The 13303-nt window shown below is 39.3% G+C and overlaps 1 protein-coding gene across 2 annotated transcripts in view; it reads right to left on the bottom strand.

Annotated features, from left to right (window-relative positions):
• Positions 1-13303, bottom strand: part of FARS2 (phenylalanyl-tRNA synthetase 2, mitochondrial) — a 228541-nt gene that overhangs the window by 73804 nt on the left and 141434 nt on the right. For both annotated transcript variants that reach the window (XM_059479395.1, XM_059479388.1), the window contains exon 7: positions 911-1062. In XM_059479395.1, the coding sequence (XP_059335378.1) occupies positions 911-1062 (152 nt within the window). The remainder of the gene's footprint in view (positions 1-910; positions 1063-13303) is intronic.

Genomic DNA, 13303 nt, shown 5'->3' on the forward strand with positions numbered 1-13303 from the left:
ATTCAAAAGAACACGAGAGTTAAATACCTGGATGTAGAAAGCAGAAAATAAAAAATCTATAGGTGTTGGAGAACAGCATGAAACATTTTCCTGTTATCTTAAATAAAGGTTTATTATTTGCCTTCCTACAGCACTTTAAAAAGTCTCAAGACAAATTATTTTAAACCTCAGTTTTAGAAAGCTAGATAGCCAGCAGCTTTTTTATTTCTTGATTTGGAAACAGCAAATTGAAAAGCAGTACATATGTAATAGCTGATACTTGCCTGCTTTTGAGGCAACTGTTATTACCAGTTGGGCAAATACCCTGCGCACTCCCTGGTCATGTCAGTGCTGCAATACCCATATAATGTTCTGAAACCCAAGAGATTGTTCAACAGCATAGAAATAAGTGTCAGAAAGATATGAACAAGGTCTTTTTTTTTCCCTCACAGTTGAACACCAACAATAGCATTCTGCAACAAACCATATTAGTACTGACATTATAGTAAAGGTCTTCTAGTGTGCCAAGACTAGAAGAAGAAAGGAAGAGAACTAGGAGACAAACTTCATTCACTTAGCAAAGAGCAGGACTAGAATGTCAGACACGCGCCGGACAGGAGTGTCACACACTGCCAGATGTATTGAGGAAGGCAGTTGTTCACTGTTGCTGCCAAATCCTGAGCACAAAGCATTGGGGTAGTCTGAATACCAGAAGTTCAGTACTAGTGGAAAACTGAAAAATAGGTAGTATTTCTTTTAAATAAAAAGTTTGTTGGTTTTTTTGGTTTTTTTTTTGCTTCAGGAAAGTTTTGGAGCTAAAAAATGAAATGTGCAAATATAAGAATCAAGAACTTCTTGGTATACAGAACTAAAATATTCACAAAATATTTACACTATGACCACAGGAAAATGTGTTAAAATTTTCACTTACTTTGGATGGGCAAATTCATCCAGCAGGACAACCTTTTCTATCAAGTCTCCACCAATGGTTCGAACCAAATCATAGAAATCATTCTGAGAGTATGTCTCAGAGGGCAGCCAGAAGGAGATGTCATTGATCAAAGGCGGATATCGGCTGAGTGGCTAAAAGAAATTTAAAAACATACCTTTATACATGGTTGGACTTGATAACTATATCTACAACTGTTCTGAACTTACATAACACACAAAGTACACAGTTTAGAGGCTTTTCGAAATGGTCTTTGAAGGACAAACTGACCTCATAAATGACTGAGATGAAAGATTTTATACTAGGAAATGTCTTTTAAAGATCCCCTCATAACAATTTTTGTTTTTTCATTCATAAGAAAAATCTAGTTTTTGTTTGCTAAAATCACAGTTTATGACTGTGAACACACTTTTGCAACAGAGCTGCTTAGAAGGAAGAGATAATGTCAGGTGGTTTTTCATTGGGTAGAATTGCACTTTTTAAAAGCATTTTCCAGACTTCTTGCATATTCAAAACTTCTTGTCACATTCAGGCATAAAATTTATATGCATATTATATTACATAACATATTTATTATTTTTATATTACACAACATATTTATTATTTTTACTATCAAATTTTTAACAAAGTCATAAATAGGCAACTTCTTATTAAAATGTTTTAATAAGAAACACACTTTGGCTTAAAAAAAGGGATCAGTTCACTTTCTGGTGGTTTTTGTAGACATTTAAACATCTACAACAACACAAATAGTATGGCTGTTAACATAGTTATTCATTCCACAAGTACCACAGTAGGCTTTTAAACACAAAGGGGAACCTTTGCTGCCCACACAGAGTGGGCAGATAGTGTAACTTGTTATTTGTAAAAATGGGAATAGAAAGAGAAATGAAACCAGATAATTAAGTTTTCAGTTTTGATGAAACTTCCCAGGACTCTGTGGGTTTCAGATCTCACCTTTGGTGAGACGTTTCGCCTTTGAAGAACAGAAAATGGTAACATTCTCCTTTCTTGACCTCTAGGTCATACAGTATCTTACTTCTGCCTTGCATTAGTTCTCTGCAGTTGAAAAAAGTACTTTTGCACAAGATAGTTGGAGTCTGCAGGAGAAAACATCTATTTTATTATTTTCTTTATATATACAAGAGATTCCATGTGTACACCTTGGTCTATACAATATAATATCTCACTCAAAATATATTCCATGTCTGGAAATGTTTTATGAGGGAGCAGTGGAAACTTAAGTGAGTACCTGCTAAAGCAATAAACCTGTTAATAAGGCAAGTTTATAGCATTCTGATTTACTCAAATACTGTTCTGTAGAGTGTAAACCAGTCAATAAATATCCGATAAGGAATACAGTGCCAGTTTTAAATTAATAACACCCCCAGCAAATAAAATTGTGAATCACAAATGATTATTGAACTTGTTAAAGGAATAAACTTGTCAAATGAATTCATATCCTATACATCAAATTAAAAAAGGAAACTTGCACAACAAATCCATTGCAAAGAGCTTTTGATAAAACACTAATGAATGAAATGCAAATGTCTCTGCTCCACAAAAGTCGCAGCTGCAGATGCTGTAGATGGTCCTCAGACAACAACTTGATACATGTGTTAGTGTAAATAAAGTTATGATCCTGCAGTAGACCCCTATAGTCTCACCTCATTCCTATCCATCACTTTATTTACCACTGCTGTAGTTCAGGAATATACTGAACACCTTTCAAAGCTTGGTGGGACTAACACAAAACTCACTGCACTCACAGTTCAGGACATTTAATCATTCAACCAGAAGACATGGCTCATGAGCCTTAGCACGACCAAGGCATCTACTTTCATTCACACAGGTACAAGGACAATAAAGAAAACTAATTTCATGTCCAGGTAATTCAGAAATGTCCTGTGCTGGTTTTGGCAAGAATTCATTTTCTTTACAGGGGCAAGCACGGGGCTGTGTTTTGCATTTGTGCTGAACACATGGTTGGTAACATAGAGATGCTTTTGTTATTAATGGGCTGTATTTGCACAGAGCCAAAACCTTTCCTGCTTTCCGTATTGCCACACTGGCAAGAAAGCTGGAGAATCTGGGAGGAGACACAGCTGGGACAGGTGATCCCAAATGACCAAAGGGACATTCCAGACCCTACAACATCCTGCTCAGTATATAAAGTGGGAAGAAGGGATATGTGGACTGATGGTGTCTATTTTCCCAGGTAGCCATCACATGTGATGGGGCCCTGCTCCCCAGAGACGGCCTGTCCATGGGAAGCAGGGAATTAATTTCTTGTGTGTGCAGTTTTTTCTCTCCAGTGTCACTAGCGTGGATAGAGAATTGTTGTAATTTTGTGTGTGTATGCTTGTGTTACAAAGATTGAAAGGACAAATGCGTAAAACATAACATAAGCATTACTTTTTATTATTAGCTACTAACCTTTTCTCAGAGCCTTGTAATACAGAAAAATCTTTTATGGTAAAAGGCAAGGCAATAATCCCATATTATATTGTCCCTTCACCACCTGGCTGCAGTCAATATCATTGCAGTAAGTCTTATATCAACAGTAAAGTTAGTATAAGGATAAAATTCCTACTTCTCAAATGTATCGATCTGTTTGCTGTAGAGCTCCATGAGTCACATCATAGTTTATTAGCTACACCTAAAATGCGAATAGGCGACTAAAGAGTCTCCAATTGGCAAGCCAAAATGAAGTTCCTACATTTGTATTCAGGCACTCCAGCAAATACATACCGTGGTCCAACAGACCTCTTTGCCATTCTTTGATCCTTTCTAAACTCTCCTGCTCTATAACAGCAGACTGGTCCAAAGTCCATTGACTTTGGTCCTTTTTCAAGTTCAAGGCAAATGCCAACCCTGGAGACCATTTGTTATGAATTTACAGACATTTCAAAGGCTCCCCTTGAGAGAAATGTGTTCTTCCACTAAATCTTTTACTCTGTTGTTGCCTCCAGCCACCACTTCCAGCTACATTCGCTTCATGGCTCAGGAGTCCTCCAAAACAGTGTTTGGAGAAGCTACCAGGACACATCTGCTTCTGCAGGCTGTGTGTTTGCTGAACCCTAGCACACCACCCGAGCCTGGAAGCCCTGCTGTTCCTGCTTCCATGCCCTGATCACTCCCTTAGGTTTTTGAGGAACTGAAAAGAGGTCTAGAAAATGGCAGAACTGATCCCACCTGCAGAGTGCTGCTGCAAGTTGTCAGTAAGCACTGCTGATGCACAGACATCCCTGCACCCCTCCTTTTGGTTCCATCAAAGTTTTGACACCACAGTGCTGCTTTAAACATTCTGTTCACTTTCTGTTTCAAACACTTCAGCACACTATCACTATTTTTCGACAGCCTCAGAAAACAAATGCTTTCCCAGAAATTACACTATGTATAGGATTCCACTGAACCCATCTTGTAGGAAATCTTGGAAATAATAAATGACATCACATTTTTCAATCACCCAAAGTGAAAGCATTTAGGAGTTCTGAATTACTATAATTTCTTTAAATAATAAAATGGAAGTTTATGGTGATCCATACATTATATATGATATATGTTTCCTAGTCATTAGTCAAAGTTCTTTCTCTGATGTATGCTTCCTAGTCATGTCATATGTTTCCTAGTCATTAGTCAAAGTTCTTTCTCTGACTACTAAATAAGCCAAGTATTTCCTAAAACTGCAAGGTTTTCCTTCTCAGGATGCTAATTTTAGTACAGAAATGGGTAATTGGACACCAGTGCTATAACCTGCTCTGCCAGCCTGCCTTGCCTATGCCTACATCTGAGGAGTGCACCACTAAAAACACAGGGCTATTAGTCTTTCATATGGGTTGGTGATAGTTTAGGGCATTCCTCATCTCTACTGCTCTGCTCTGCCTTACTGAGATTATTGCCCCTGCAGCAGCTGATAAAACAAACCTGTGCCTGTTTCTTCACCACTGCAGCTCACAGCCAGCTGTAGCCAGCTGAAAATTGTCCCTCTCACTGGTTTATGTTAATATGTGTTGGATGAAGAATTGCAGCAGCTCAAGTTATTGGGGGGCAGCTGTCTTAAGCAGCAACAGGATCCATCAGAACTCATTTGTCAACATAAAATAGCAAATACTTGGGATCTGTGTATGTTGCCACACCAGGCCACTACTCTGGATGCTTTGGGAGCAGGAATCAAGTGGTCACCATAAGAGTGGTATCTGTTCATCCACACATGGCAAAGGATCATCAGCTAGGCTGGATCCAGATACCTCACAGCTGTAAGGGAGAGAAAACTTCTTTCTGAGGGCAGAACCTCGCAAGCTGCAGCAAAAACAGCTGGCAATAATGCACAGCCAGGGCCAGTGAATGACCCACACAAGGCCGTGAAGTGTCTTTAGCACAGAGTCCAAAACAATAGGATGGACACCAGCACTTTCCACAAATACTTGTAATTAGGAAGAAAAGCCATTTCCCCCAGACAGGTGCAACAAGGCAAGGGGACAGCAGAAGTTTTGGGCTGTGGCTGCTCACTCCATTCCTTCCCTGCTGCCAGCTGCAGATGGGACAAAACAAATGAGTGACAAACACAGCAGAGGAAAAAGCTGTACTTGTATTTTGACAGTGGCGACACAAATGCAAGGTTAACGATGACACACACCAGAAACTGGGTTAGCAATTCCACAGCAGCCAGGCTATTAAAAAGTCAGCCATGCTTTACTGCCATCACCAGTCTAAGTCAGAAAAATATGAGACTTAGCAGCATCGTGGCTGCTAAGCTTTAACAGTCCTGTCTTGCTCATGTTTTGGAGAAATATCTACATAAACTACACAGTTTTAATGCAACATCATATTCTCATCAAAATGAAAACTACAGTCCTGTAATAACTGAGCCTTTCTTAATATATTCCATGGTGAAACTACATTAATTCAGTGTTATCATAGGAAATTTAAACACCTAACAGGCATGAAATTAAAATTTGCAAATTTACAGCAGTAACTTAACCCCCATGCACATAACGAAGTTTCCTGTATTAGTGTGTATGCTTCTAGATTTACACTTCCGTATTTATGACCAGCGTAGACAAATTACAGTTGCTGCAGGGAACATAACTTCGAATTTCTTGGCTGCCATGGCTTAAAATTTAGTCACAATGTTCCCTATTATTAAAAGTTTTATACCCTCCTAACCAAATTGATTTTTTCCTTAGATATATATATAGCAAGTTCTATATATTCATACATGTATACACACACACACACAGACATATATATGTATACATTTTTATGTGTAAATACACACACATCTTCAAAGGAGGAAATTAAATTTCAACTGACAACTACCATAATTCTGATAAGAAGATATAAAATATATTTTGGGATTAAGCTCTTAAAACCAAAGCAAATGGACTAGTCTGGGATCGATGCACTGCTCTGTCCTCCTGCAGGGAGTGGCAGAAGCATGTTAGCCTCCACTGATGCTCTCAGCCTTTCAGTGAATGAACACAGAAGTACGATCAGCCCTTTTTAGACACCAATCTGCTCACCCCAACAGAGTTCTTAACTTTGAAAAGCTCACATACAGGTACAGGGAACACCATATGCTCATGGGAACATCAAGAGCTCCATGGATTTCAGGCACTCTGCTTGTACATGGACCATTCTGAGTGGAGGAAGTTTTCTTTGTACAGGGAGATATTCAGGAACGATCCAGATGCAATCCTGTCCCATGTGCTCTGGGACAACACTGTTTGAGCAGGGAGGTTGGACCAGAAAACCTGCTGGGGTGCCTTCCAACTTTACTCATCCTGTGGTTCTGACATTCTACATCCAAGTTGAACAGGGAGGTGCCCTGAGGCTACAGACTTGTCTTCCTTGCTAAGTCTCAGCCTCCAGTGTGAGATGACACAAACCTGTGGACCAGGTCCCTCTCTTCATGCCATGCATGTCACTGTGACAGCTCTGTCCCCTTCCCACCTAAACTACAACCTACAGGGTCATGTTGGAGATAACAATTTCTTTCTTGAGCCCCATTCCAGGTTCCCTGAAGGTGGAAAGCAAAAAAGAGTTGAATTGCTTATATTCTTCCTAAGCAGGTAGCTCTCCATATCATCCCACTTAGTCACCTTCTTCAATGCTTATCAAGCACCTTTCCTCAGGTAAACCCCCTTAAGACACAAAATAAATGCACATACATGTGCACATCCACAGGAGCAAGTGCAAACTTTCTTGCATGCTAAAAGTTACAGCTCATACAGAGGAATCTGCCTGACAAAGGAAAGTCAGTATCTAATATGACACTGAAAAAATTAAGATCTGCAACAGCGAGTGAAGAGATTAAACTTCATTGATAAGCTCCACATTTTCCAAGCAGCAGAAAAAATGCACAACAGGCCTGGTGCTGCGGCAGAATAAGGGAGTAGAATGCTTTCCTTTACACACATTCACCCAAAAGTAATGCTGATTACTAAGCCTCTGCGGCCCCACTGGAAAGGGACACTGTGTTCTTACAACATTTTATTAAAATGCAGTAACTTTGTTTTAAAGTCAAGCTTGTTTAAATTTGTAATGAAAAATGTGTCAAGTTTAAAGTCACAATATACTTCTCTGAGTGCAAATATGCATTTTAAGCTGACCTGTGGTAAGAAGAAGAAATAAGGTATGGCTTTTCAGAAAATTTCCAGACACAAAAGAGCACTTGTATTGCCACTGAAAGGGTTATGATTCTAAATGATAAGCAAGGAATTGAAAAAAATGTCAGGAAAGACGTAAAGAAGATGAAAGTATTGACCTAATCCTATTAAAAGCAAGGATGTTACAGTGTACACAGCAGAGATATTCCCAGATACCTGTTCCCTTGGGCATTTGGATATGCCTTGCTTCTTGTGATCTGATTATAAAAACCACCAAAGGATACGTATAAATTATTCCTAAATACCAGTGATGGACTCCATGCTCTGTGTTTAATGAGGCAAAAATGACTTCTCATTTCCATAGAACAAAGTAGGACTCACAGGGAGAATCACCAAAAGGGATGGCTCTCTACTACTCACTTCCACATCACAGCTCCTTACAAACCCCTTTTGAAAGTATCAGGGTGAAAAAGCAATTAGCCTAACATTTTCCTTCAGCAGTTCTATGTCCACTGTGGAAAAAAATGCATTTCCCCATGCTTCTTTCCCAGGCCCCTAGCTGATGGCCGACCAAGCTAGTTGGTTTCATGGTGCTCATTTTCCCCATCTCAATCACAGATGTATCACTGCAAAACAACTAAAAACCAAGAAATGCTTTTTCTGTTATTGCTTTTCCATTTGAGCAGTTGCTACCACAGAACTCATGTGACACCAAGTGGAACTGATGGCACAATCCTTACTCTGTTGTGATGTCTTCAATAGGAATAAAAGCAAGCTGCTATCCTGGGAAAGGAATCCAGTGATTTGGAATCACCAAAATAGCAAAGTGGATTCTCACACTAAAACTAGTAATTAACACTTATGACTGCCTTTCGCATGGACTGTCCATATTCTGCCTGTCCTTCCTACCCAAATATCCCATGCCACAGGCAAAATCACAGACAAGGGTAAAGAGAAGACACAAACCTCAGAAAACAAGCTGTCAATGAATTAAAAAAAACATATGTGTCCTGCATTTCTCTAAAAATACCTGCCACACCTGCAAGGAACAGGTAATAAGGTGGTATAAATCAGCAAAACCCAAGTTCTCAGAAGACACTAAGAATTTTTTCTTCAGCAGTGCTGACCACCTGCAATTCCTGCAGAAGGCTTTGGTTGCTGCAGGCATTTGGTGTTTGCCCTACTCAGAAGTCAGGTTTCCTTCTTTCTGATGGTTTGGCTTGTATATTTCTTCTCATTATGCTTAATAATAATGCTGAGATAAATAGCTCAGTGGAGTAAAATACTGTACTCATCAACAATTCATATAAAAGAGTTATATCTAAATAAACAATGCAAGTATTTGGAAAGAGTCTGCAGCAATATGAAGATGTATTTCTCCCAAGTACATAGCACAGCAATGGAAACAAAGTGCACCCAATATTTTATTTTGGCTTAGATGAAAAACCTCATATAAAACAGTGTTGATTGCATTTCCTTTTCTGCTCATTAAATGCACCATTCCAGAGAGTTACTGTTTAAATTGCAGAATCTCCAGAACACGTGAATGTGACTTACACCAAAATAAGCTGGCATTGTGAGTCTTACAGGCACATGCAACACCTGAAAAACTCCTTCTTCCCACCTATCAACTTATACTTCTTTTTCTTTCTCCTTCCTAAAAAACACAGAGATTTCCAATACATCAGCAATGACACTTCATATCTCTTGGCTATAACTTCAGATAATCACAGAATCACAGAATCACAGAAGTTCAAGGCTGGAAGAGACCTATAAGATCATCAAGTCCAGCCAATGTTCTAACTGTTCAACTAGATCATGGCAGCAAGTGCCACATCCAGTCTTTTTTTGAATTCTTCAAGGGATGATAATGCCCTGGACATTACTATATTACAAAGGAATTATTTTTCTACACTTCCCAGAGCTAATCTGTACCATCTCACCATGTACAGAAATTTATCCAGGCAAGTTACTGGTGGTTTTGAAATATTTTTATAACTTCCAGTACCACTGATATAGCTGGGTTTCCTTCTTGTCTTGGGAAAACTTACCAAGTGGCAGAGGAAGAGGCTGCCCAGGGAAGTGGTAAAATCACTGTCCCTGGAAGTACATGTGGCACCTGGGGACATGGCTTAGTAGGGAATATGGTGATGATAGCATAACAGTGGACTTGGTGATCTTAGAGGTCTTTTCCAACCCTAAGGATGTCGCTGCAGGCCCCCAGCTGGGTAATAATTAGCATTGACTCCATGATTGCAGAAGGCTGATCAATTGCCTTATTCTATCATACTATACTGTACTATTAAAAAAATTGTAACTCTTACAGACAGTCCGATACAGCTTTGACCTAACTGGTCAATCCATCCAAACAACATCCACTGTCCAATTAAGAAATCACCCTTTAGTAAACCATCTCCATAACACATTCCACACATGCACAACAACAGGTGCAGCAAGTGGAGATAAGAATTGTTTCTCATTCTTTTCTCTGATCTTCTCACAGCCTTCCCCAGGAAAATGCCTGGGGAAGTCATCTGTTGCTCTCTGTGGCCAGAGAGCTGCTGCCACATAAGGATTATATGATTCTATGATTCTTGGCAAAATCCAGCATTTTTTGTTTCCAGATTAGCCAACTTCACATCCTTCAACCCACCTCCCCACTTAAGTTCTACATTCATACAAATTACAACCTCTAAAGCTCAAAACTCATAATAAAACACCAAAGTAGTGTTGCAAACTAAAACTTGAAAGGACAGTAAGTAAGCTAGAGAGAAACAGAAATGAACGGCTCTACTTGTCCATTACTCAGAAGAGGGACAAAAGCCTTTAATTTTTTTCTCTCAGACAGACCCTGAGTGTTCCTAAAGCTATACTCTTGCTAAAGATTAACAACACTTAGAAAGAGAAAACTACAGAGAAGCCCTAAGCAGAGAACAGACCAAGCACAAAAAGGTACAAAAAGTACACTAAGCATTTCAGTATGCAATGACAACCTGTAAAGAATATTTAAATCTCTACAAGCAGAATCTTGGTGCAGAACAGATTATTTTTTTAATGCCTTTCCTAATTTTACAAGAGTCAGAAAATGGGTTCACTCCTGCTAATTTAGGAGAACAGGTTACATGTGGGAATAATTATGCAAATTGGATTACTGGATTGCATATGCACTTCTGCACAGGCAGGAGGATGTAATCAATCCTCAAAAGAGGGGATTTCTTCCCATTATTAATTTTTCTAAAACCGCACAGCCAAATCCTCTGCAGCACATGCACCCCAAAGCACCACTTACTTGTCACATTTTGGTTTAGGCTGTGACTGCAGTGGTTCATGTGTCTCTCACACTAACAAGATGAATGAAATTGAGGATTGGTATGATAAGAATAATACAGTTTTTCCCAACTGTGCCTTCTGTTGTTTGGCTATTCTCTGTAGCCTAATTCATATTCTGATCAGAGAAGTGGTAGCTGAAAATCAGGGGTTTTTTATTAACACCATGTACTTCAAAAGGTGCTTCTGTTCATGCACACATACAGAGATTGCTCTTCCCAGCCCTCATTTCCTAGGGACACTCCACAGCTCAGCTGCAAGGTCTAATCATGCTGCAGATGATGACTGTAGAGGCTTAGGCATGATTTTAAAGATCACTTTATCAAAAGCTCTTTGCAAGGTGTATCTTTTACATGTAAAACATTGGCACCAGTGCTAAAAGAACTACCAAATAAACTGACGTATGACAACTCCCATCTTTTTGGCTAACTCTGGAAAAATGAATAAGAGCTTATTTCCTAATAGTTTTGAGATTTCTTTTTTTTCCCCCTTTATATTTCTGTGGTTGTGTGTGCACACCAGCACATACCTGTATTTCTCTGAAGACACATACACAGTGTGTGCTTGGACACATTTTAAACAGATGCATAATGCATTATGTATACTCAAAATGTATTTAACCCTGCTATAGCATGCACATATTCAGATTGTGGCAATTACCTAGGACTGCCAGCCAGAAACCAGGGTTCCATTAGGCAGATAGAGCACAAAATGGTAATTCCTGTCCTGAAGAACTTTCCACCCTAAGGCAGTTTGGAGAAGAGGTGCCAAGGCAGGAGGTGCAAGACAACTACAACTGAAACAGCATGGAAAACAGAATTATTGAGTCACTTCTCAGGTCAGGGCCAAAGACCAGAATTCTATTACTCACAGTTTAAATTAAACCAATATTGGAAAACCACTGGAAATGTGTAAGGGTTACCCTCCTGACTAGCAACATACTTTTGTAGACAACAAACTGAAAGCTCTGAACATAAGTGGACTCCTGTCAAAACCACTAGGACCTGGCTATCATAGCTTCCAGCAACCTATGCAAAATCTATTGTTACTTTAGATTTCCAGGTTTACCCCTTCACCTAATATTAATTTAATGTGGGTTTCAGCATATATATCACTGCTGGAAATTGCTGCATGGCTTATTTAAGCACTTTGTATAACCATTATACTCCATCATTTGGGATGCAATAAAGATCGGTTGATATATTCAGCAGCGGAATTACTCATTTGTGAGCTATTTGTTTCAAAGAGCCTCAGCCAGTCAAATTGCAAAAATATGGGGTTTAGAGATCAGAGCACACCACTGTAACATATGCTTTTTGAAGCTTATTGCAATTTTTGCTAAGTAATAATTTAGATAGTATCAGGTGTACTTTGACTAGGGTGCATTGGCTTCTGCCTAGGAAAAAAGACATCAGCAGTAAAATTGTTCTAATGGCAGTGCAGCAGCATTTGTAACTGCAAAATCATTTTTTATCTACATCACACAGAAGTGGCGCAGACAAAATGCAGTCAAGGCTACAGTAGCTTCTTTTTGTTTAAAAACAAATTGGAAGGAAGTCCCTGGTGGTCTGTTCTCATTTACTGGGAATGTCTTTCACTAGTACTGAGGACACACCTGCTGGTTATATTCACCCCTCACCTTCTATACTGCTTCCAAAAATGAAAGTGCTGTCTCATCAGTTGTGCTGATGGCATGAAGCAACACTGAGAAGTGAATCAGAGAACTGATACAGCTTTAAGGAACTGCAGAGGAAAAAGCTCCCTGATTCATCTCACAGTGTAGCCACAAAAGTAGCTCCTGTGGTACATGTGGAACAGCCAAGCAGAACAGCACATGGGAACATGAGCACTTGGGAAACAAAACAAACAAAAAAAACACCTATGCTTCTCATCCTAACACTGTGAGAAACAAGGCTCTGGAAGAAGTGGTAACAAACAAAGCCACCAAAACCCTTCAAATGAAGAAAAGTCTCAGCTGTTGTCTCTGGACCTACAGTCAAAAGAGAGGACATCTGCCAGGTGGATACACTGGTATCCTACAAAGCTAGCTTCCAAAATCCCCTGTGGCAGTTGCTAAGTTTATTAGTAAAGCCCTGGACCTCTCACATAATTGAAAATCTATAGGAAACACAAAATTACATCCAGGTTCTGGAGTTACCTGCCATGACATAAAAAATTTACTGGTGTTTAAAGTGTGTGTTAGCATAGACAACAAAGTAAGGATGAAATATTTTTGCTCTCTAAACATATATATACATATCCACACATACTCCAACCACTCAAAACAAATTCCAATTACGATAGTTGTGTACAAAGCAGAAACTCCTTACCATTAAAAAAAGAACAGCTCAAATCAGCTATTTTGCTTCAAGTCACCACCAGCTAAATCTAAACTAAATGTACTGCTGGGATGGGACAAGTCAACAGAGGTGAACAG

The sequence above is a fragment of the Ammospiza nelsoni genome, chromosome 1 (assembly GCF_027579445.1).
Source record: "Ammospiza nelsoni isolate bAmmNel1 chromosome 1, bAmmNel1.pri, whole genome shotgun sequence".
Classification (NCBI taxonomy): Eukaryota; Metazoa; Chordata; class Aves; order Passeriformes; family Passerellidae; genus Ammospiza; species Ammospiza nelsoni.